Source organism: Microplitis mediator, chromosome 2 (genome assembly GCF_029852145.1).
Source record: "Microplitis mediator isolate UGA2020A chromosome 2, iyMicMedi2.1, whole genome shotgun sequence".
Taxonomy (NCBI): Eukaryota; Metazoa; Arthropoda; class Insecta; order Hymenoptera; family Braconidae; genus Microplitis; species Microplitis mediator.
In genome coordinates this window covers 21,581,193-21,589,508 of record NC_079970.1, presented here as the reverse complement: position 1 = coordinate 21,589,508, position 8,316 = coordinate 21,581,193, and the positions used below count along the sequence as shown (strand labels likewise).

At 44.9% G+C, this 8,316-nt stretch overlaps 1 protein-coding gene across 3 annotated transcripts in view; it reads right to left on the bottom strand.

Annotated features, from left to right (window-relative positions):
• Positions 1–272: 272 nt before the first annotated feature.
• Positions 273–8,316, bottom strand: part of LOC130663977 (zinc finger homeobox protein 4) — a 159,241-nt gene continuing 151,197 nt past the window's right edge. For 2 of the 3 annotated variants that reach the window (XM_057463583.1, XM_057463585.1), the window contains 3 exons: positions 4,400–7,332; positions 1,462–4,308; positions 273–1,269 (listed from right to left, as the gene is read on the bottom strand). In XM_057463583.1, coding sequence (XP_057319566.1) covers positions 820–1,269; positions 1,462–4,308; positions 4,400–7,332 — 6,230 coding nt within the window. In that variant the 3' untranslated portion in view covers positions 273–819. Of the gene's footprint in view, positions 1,270–1,418; positions 4,309–4,399; positions 7,333–8,316 lie in introns of all 3 variants that reach the window. The other variant, XM_057463586.1, reaches the window with a different exon arrangement.

Below are 8,316 nucleotides of genomic sequence, written 5' to 3'. Positions count from 1 at the left end.
TATGAATCATTATAATAATCATTAATTATATGTATATTTATATTTATTAAACATAATTAATACCGTGAATTTTTCACGCTCATAAACTGACTCCAGCTGCTCTAGACTTAAAATCGGAATCAGACGCTAAAGAAAATAATATAAATAATAAGTATAATTTATTATTTATAATTAAATCACTCGGTTCATTAAATAGTTACACAATAAAATAATTATTTTCATTGTAATCATAATCATAATCATAATCATAATCATAATCGTAATCGTTATCGTTATCGTTATACTTTTTCTAGTTACAACTACCAACTGGTAATTTATAATTAATCATTAATAATAATAAATGAGCTGAACCTAATCAATTAATTAATTAATATTTAATATAGACACGAATAATTGGACCCACTAGATTATCACACGGGCCCAATAAATGTTTATCAGTAGTCATTTAGTATACATGTTTTTAAAAGAAAAAATAATAATAATCAGACAATAATAACTATTTAAATATATATATATATATATGTATATATATTTAAATGTATGTTCATACGTGCACGAGACAACTAATGCAAGTAACCGCGCGCACACGTTTGTTTGTTTAAAAATAATAACTGCGTTGATAAATTTAAATAAAATAGAAATCGTTAAATAATAAAATTTTTTGAAATAAAAAATAAAAATTGTAGATATGTAAAAGCATGTGGGCGTGCACGCGATGACATTGCAGCGACGTTATTATCTTAAAAATCTATGCAGTATGTTTATAGATATATATTTATGTATATGCATGTATATGTATATTTATATTTATGTATAACTTTAGGAGTCTAAGAGGTCAGCCAGACACTCACCGGGGGTGGTGGTAGCGGTGCTGGCCCCGGCGTTCGCCGGGTGCTGAGACTGAAACATCGCCGTCGGATGTAGGAACAGGGACCCGTACATCATGTTTTCGTCTGGCTGTTGCGGTTGAGGCTGGGGTTGAGGCTGCTGATTGCCGGAGGCTGTGGGGTTGCCGCCGACGGTGATGGGCGCGCCGGGAGTCGGTGGCACGAGAGAACCATCTTCGACGGCGACGCGCACCGACTCGATGTGCCGGCGCGAGAACACGTGCTCTTGCAATGGTGACTTGGGCGAGTACCGGACAGAGCACAGCCGACACTCATCGGGGCCCGTGGGTCCGCGGTGAGGCTGAACGGCCGATCCCTCTGCCGGCAGGCCCGCCGCCAGTCTCGCTTTCTTCTCCTTAGCGCGTGCGTTCTGGAACCATACCTGCAACTCGTTCTCCATTAGTTCCATTTTGTCTAGTGTTATTTTGCTTATATTTATATAGTTTCATATTTTATTTATTATCAACATTAATATTAATTATTTTCTCTTATTTTTTTTTAAATATATTAATATTATTATTTAATTTGTACATTAAATGCGTTGTTGACCAGTAGCAGCGCCAATGAAGCTCACCTGGACCACACGCTTTGGAAGCCCAATCTCACGTCCCAGCATCTCGCACTCTGCCATCGTTGGTGTTTTGTAGTCGGAGAAGAGTGACTTCATGACCTTGACTTGGGTCGCAGACATTTGGGTGCGATAGCGTTTGCCGCCACCGGATTGACTGCTGGCGTTGGCGTTACTGCCGCTGCCGTTACCACCACCGTTACCATTACCACCACTACTGCCCACGCCGCCGAGCCCAGTGGGAGTTGTTATCCCACTAGGTGTCGTCGCGGTCCCGTGTCTTGAGCTCTGAGTGCTCGAGGCCGGACTAGCAGGGCCACTTTCGTCATCGAGAAACTCTGTCGTCTCACTCATGCTGTCGTCGTCGCATATACTGCGTTCGGAAAGGTCTGTCAGGGGCCCGCAGTCGCTGCCGAGTCTAAAATGCTGGGCAACGTTGTGCTGTTGCTCGTCTAGCAGATTGCTGAGCCCGGTGAGACTCAGCTTCATGGGCCTGCTGAGATCTACGGGTTTGCTGAGATCCAGAGGCGACTCGCCGGTCGTGGTGTTGCTGTTACTCATGCCCTGTTGGTTTATTGCGGTCTCTTGTCGTCCGTTGGAGGCGTGAGCCTGCAACTCGCTGATGTAATTCTTCATGGACTCCTCGTACAGACGTTTTATCATCGCGGCGTCCATGTCGGTGTTGAATGCCGTAAAAAGTGGTGGCATCATGGGCGTGCTCGGATTAGACGGCGCCGAATCCATAGACAATTCTTCGTCGGGTATATTGTCGATGTTGACTTCACCACGAGCTACTTGGTCCGCGTGTTTGCTGCTCAAGTGTGACTCAAGAGCAGACTTAACTTTGAACAGCGCCGGGCAGAATGGACACCTTTTGTTTATGACTTGACTGTGGGCACGGAATTGTCCTTTTCGTTCACGCGCCCGAGTGTTTTGAAACCAGACTTGAACGACACGTTTTTTTAACCCCACTTCACGCGCTATTGTCTCAAGCATTTTACGCGATGGGTTTGATTCTATTTGATATTTTTGATAGAGATAGTCCAATTGTTCGGGCAAGATTGTCGTTCGCAGACGTTTATCTTTGGGTTGTTCGCTGTGCTCAGAATTACTCCGGCTCTCATTCCCGACAATACTGTCGTCAAAGTCTTCAAATTTTCGCTTACGGTCCTGCATCATCGCCAGCAGTGGATGTTGCTGGAGGTCTGCGGACCCGGTGCTGGCATTTAGTGCCTGTTGCTGCAGAATCCCGAATGCCGAATCGGGCGGATAGGCCGGCGGAAAAAGGGACGGGTTCATGATATGTACCAACTGATGCTCGCGCCACAAGTCGAAACGGCTGAACATTAAATTACACTTATCACACTGAAAATTTTCTTCTTTAACTTCAACTTGCTGTTGCTGATTCTGGTTCTGATTCTGCTGCTGCTGTTGTTGTTGGCGCTCTTGAGACTGTTGCTGAGGGACCAAAGCGATACTCGGCTGCTGGATATGCGGAGGCGTGGGAGTGTTCAGAGGCTGCTGAAGTTGGTCAGTTAGAACAGGAACGCTTGTTGGATTATTTGGCACGGCATTCGTTGTCGTCGTCGAACTGCTATTGCTGTCTTCAGAGCTGAGAACCGCAGCGACCTGAGCAGCGGCCGCTTGAGCTTGAGCACTTCTCTTGGCATCTTCCTCCTTAAAACAATGGGTCTTCTGGTGTCTTATCAGCTCATAGTAACGCTGGAATACGAGCAGACATTTTTTACACTGATAATTTAATCCGGGCGTACGTTGAAACCGTCCCGAGCCATCGTCAGCTTCACGACCGCCTCCTGGTGTCACTGGCTCGGCTGCCGGTTGATTTTCATAAACTTTTCTGGCTTTTTGACGCGCATTTTGAAACCACACAACAATAACTCGCGGACTTAAACCCAGCAGCTTACTCAGATACTCGAGATCATCGTCTTTTGGATAAGCGTTATTTTCAAAAAACTCTTGCAGCACTTTTATTTGATAGTCTGTAAATCTAGTACGATTTGCGCGTTTTCCAGAGCTGCTACTCGAGTTACTGCCGTTGCTGTTGCCGCTGAAGGAAAAATCCGTAGGCCCACGACCAGGACTTATCGATCTCTGAGGTGTCAGTGAGAGTGCGCCAGCCATTGAAGTCGGAATGTTCCCAGCAAGTCCAGAATTAGGGCTGGCAAAATTTTGTGGTGTCAATTTTGGTGGAAGCATCGGTGTGCTGGGCGCACTCGTCGTCGACGGCATGTGAGACGACAGTTCGTGGTGAAGTCCGGAAAAAACCGAGCTCATGCTAAGTGCTGGTGAGTGGGGCCGTGACTGCTGGTCTCCAGAGCTCCCTGGCGAGTGATGAGACTCATCCATCTGTGCCTGCTGCAGCTGCTGCTGTATCTGTTGCTGAGTAGTCAGCATTGGCTCCGGTATTTCTTGTTTTATTTCCGTTATCGGTGTTATCGTAGTGGCGGTGGTGGCTGTAGACGGAATGGAGTTTGCGGGTGGCGGAGTTGACTGTTTGTTCGGGCTCTTGTCATCAGCGGAGCTGCCACCCGAGTTACTCGAGTTTAAAGGTGTCACTTTGGCTTCACCAGTTTTTTCATACTCCTCTAGGTTTAAGGTAGTGCATGGTGGATTGTTGAAGTTGTATGGACTGTCTTTATTACGCTGACGTTCTTTGAAAAGCGTGTTGCGAAACCAGTGTTTTATAACTTTTGGCAGTAGACCACTCTGTGCGGCCATCTCCATGATCTGCTCTTCCCCAGGTGAATTATTTATGTCAAAGTGAGCTCGAAGGATCTTCAACTGGTCGTCGGTGATACGAGTACGGGCACGTTTCTGAGAAGCTGCATTTGCCTGCACATACAAGAACATAAATTATAAATTAAATAATTATACAAATATATATATAATTTTTTTTAATAAATCAATGAATAAAGAAACTTACCGCAGCTTGCTGCTGCTGTTGCTGTTGAAGAAGATGTTGCTTGGCAATGATATCAGCTTGTGGATTTATTGGTGGATATGGCGATGCAGCCCCGTCGTAAGGCGGAGGTGGCAGCATCATTGGAACCAGAGGCGGTTGGAGATTCATGGCAGCCAGAGCGGGTACATTCAAACCCAAAGGTAATCCCATCATACCCATCATGAGTCCGGGATACTGCTGAAGCTGTTGCAATTGCGAGGCCGCCATGACATTGAGCGCAGCCTGCATGTCTGACATCTGCTGTGCAAGTGTCATATGCGCGTGCTGCTGTTGCTGTTGCTGCTGAATGTTGTGGTGAGAGCCACCAGGCTGTTGCGTAGGCGTAGTAGAGTCAGTACTTGAGACAGGAGTATTTGAAAGAGCTGGTGTAGTAGCGGGTGTTGTCGACGTGGCTTCTGGCGTACGACTGCTACGATCTTTGCACTCTATTGATTCCTCTTTATCCTTATCACGTCTCTCCTTATCAGAGCTCAAGTCTTGCGGCTGTTGCTGTTGGTGCTGTGGTTGGTTTGAGACAGCAGCAGCAGCAGCAGCGTTTGCGACAGAGGCGGGAGTTGAGCTACGGGGAGCGGTGTTTGTTGAAGATGACGTGGCCGCAGTAACAACGACACTCTTCTTCTCATACTCACACTTGAACTGCTGGGCATATTTTTCAAGAAACTCACGAGGTACAAGATCACGGTGTACTTCTTCACAATGTGCTTTGAGTACCCAGACACTGCTGAATTCTTTATTGCAGTGCTGACAAGTACTGCGAGTTAGTTCGGGTATTGCAGGTTCCTCATCACCAGCATCCTCATGGTCATCATCGCGCTCTTGGACTTGCTGCATCTGCTGCTGTTGTTGCTGAGCAGCAAGAGCTTGTTTCTGTTGCTCCTGCTTCTGCTGTTCCTGCTGGGCCTGGAGCGCAGCAGCAGCTTCCTCCTCTTTGCGCTGTCGTCGCTGATGATTTTCATTGAACTGCATCACCAAGTCAAACCCAAAGCTCTCTAACAGATGCTTGTACATCTGAGAAGTCTTGTGTCTCGGCTGGGACAGGATGTCCTGTGCTACCTGATTGGGTTGGGGTGTCACAAGCTGCTGCTGAACTTGAGTCTGCTGCTGAGAGTGCTGAGGACCCGGCGTCGTCGAATTCGGGGGATTGTCTGACGCGGATGAGGCCAATTGTTGTGAGGCTGCTAGCTGTTGGAACAACGCCAGCGGGTTACTAAATATGCAGTATAACTGTTGATGAGTCGACAGTTGCTCTTGATTTACAAAGAGAGCACTGCAACGCTGACAAGATAACATGTTGCTGTTGTTAGTGTTAGTACTGTTGCTATTTGCGTTACACGGTGGACTATTGGGACTAGTTGGCGGCTGTTCAATCAAGGGCCTCGCTAAATCCAACTGGCCACTTGCCGCTAAATCGGGTAATTTGCTGGCACGAGTTTGATGTAAGACACTGCGCATGTGAATATCCAGTGTACTGCCCTGTGAGTAAGCGACCTTACATATATTACACTTGTAGGGTTTTTTATCCTGATCAATTTGTGAATCAGGCGTATCGGTGGGACTCGACGGGGGTACAACAGATATAAGTGTGTTATTATTACCTTGTTCTTGCATTGCTCGTTTTAATTTATGTAAATGACTGACACTATTGTAATGAACAAGTAATATATTTTTTTGTGTAAAACTTTCCTTACAGACATCACACTTGTAAGGTCTATTTGGATCAAGATATTTTTCCATTGGATAAGTCATTTTTTCTCCTTTGCGATGGAGAAGAGTCTTGTTGTGTCCAGTGAGGTAGCTTTGACGTGTAAACGCAACTTTGCAACGATGGCACTTGAATTTACGACCGGGATCTTGATAAGAGTCCTCGGCCACCGGTTGACTATTTAAATAATCTTCTAGAAGTCTCTGTTCCTTGTGAAGCGGCGGCGAATCACTGGCGTCGCTCTCCCCTTCGTCACCACCGGCACCACTGACACCACCAACACCACTGACACTTCCACTTCCACCACCGCGGGTCTCGTCATCGGCATTCTGATCTTCACTGAGATTTCCCTGTCGTCTGAGAGCTTCTTCGGTCATGGCTTGGAGTAGCGGGTGAGCTTGCAGCAGACTCTGTTTATACTGATTGATAGCTTCTTCTTGGAGGTCACCGTGAGCAGCCTCAAGATGTCTTTGAAGCGCTTGAACAGACCGAAAGGATCTCCCACACAGCGCGCACTTGGTCGCATCTCTGATCGCGTGGTACTGCGAGTGCTGCTGCAGCTTCTCCAGAGTTTTAAAGGCAAGACTGCACTGACCGCACCTGTACTTGTAGACGTGTTTCTCGCTCACCGCGAGAGTCGGCGTCGCAGCTGGATGGGACTCTCGGTGATGCTGCTGGAGTTCCTCGAGCGAGCGGCAGATACGCCCGCATATACTGCACCGCGTAAGCTCGTCAATTTCCTCCTGCGCCCGCTCACTCTCTTCCTCAGGACTAGGTTTGGTAGTCGTGCTAGGAGACGTCGGCATCACCGCGGGTGTCGATGTGTTCCGCGGGTTGTTGTTCAGCCAATGGCTCTGGTCAACCAGAACCAGAAGTCTCTGCAGTCCATCAGCGTTAACTGAATGAATTTGCATCACATGTTTCTCAAGAGCTGCTCGCTCTCTGAACCCATCTTGACACAGCGGGCAAAGAAAATCTTGGGCCGGTTCCTCCTTCACTTCCATTTTTTCATCTGCGTCTTGCGTATGCGCGACTTGCAGATGATGCTTCAGTTCTTCTTTAGATGTCGGCTGGTATGTGCAGTAAGGACACACAACTTCCTCCTGGTCATTATCAGGATCTTGATCTGGATCCTGGTCATTGTCTGGCTCTTGTTTTACTTCGCTGTCACACTCACTGCCTTCTTGCCGCTCTGCAACAAAAACAATTTTTTTTTTTAACTTTTAATAATAAAGTTCACAATAAATCTTATTACTAAAATAAAAATAAAATAGAAGGATAATAATGTATCGAACTATATTGTCTTTATATGTATTGAAAAAAAACTAAAAGCGATAGTGTCACGTGTATTATTTATAATCTTGCTCGGTCTTTATTCAAAACCGGTATCCGTTGTTTGACCGTTTTGATGTTAATTTTCACGCCAAGAATCACGAACCAGCAGCTAATGACGACAAGGGGCGACGTACATTTAAAATAAAAATAAAAAAAAAAATAAAAATAGACCTAGTCGATGGGTAAAAAATAAAAAAAGTAAATAAATAAATATGTAAATAAATAAAAAATGTTCATTTATGAGGAACGGAATATAAACGGGAGTTTTTCAATAACCGCTACATGTTACGAGTGCTCCAGGGCGTCGTGTCGTTAATGATGGAGTCACGGACAGCTAAGATCGTAATTTATGATTAGCTTACTCGCAACAAATCTTCATAAATACCTCCCCAACAAATAAAACTTATTTATACTACGCTACATTTATCCAATTTTCCTCTTATATTTTTACAAAATTTATTTTACGCCTCAAATAAATTTAAGTTACGCCACGAATTAATTTTTAACTTCCCGCTAAGAAAATTGTAAATTTTCAAAAATTCGGGAAGTTATTGGTTTCGGTCCGATTTACGAAAATCGAATTTTCATTAAATATCGACGTTTTGAGATCCTAGGACGCTATTCTGACTAATTTCAAGATCATGTCCGAGTGTATGTACGTACACGGAGAGAAAAATATCGCCAGAATGACTATCCAATGTATCCTTAAATGACGTATCGTCAGAATAACAATTCGTATATCTAATTTAGACATACTCTCATATTAATTTAATAATCTATGGTATCGTTGAAATAAAGATACGTATTTGGATTAGGTTAAGTATTTGTTTATTTAATTTAA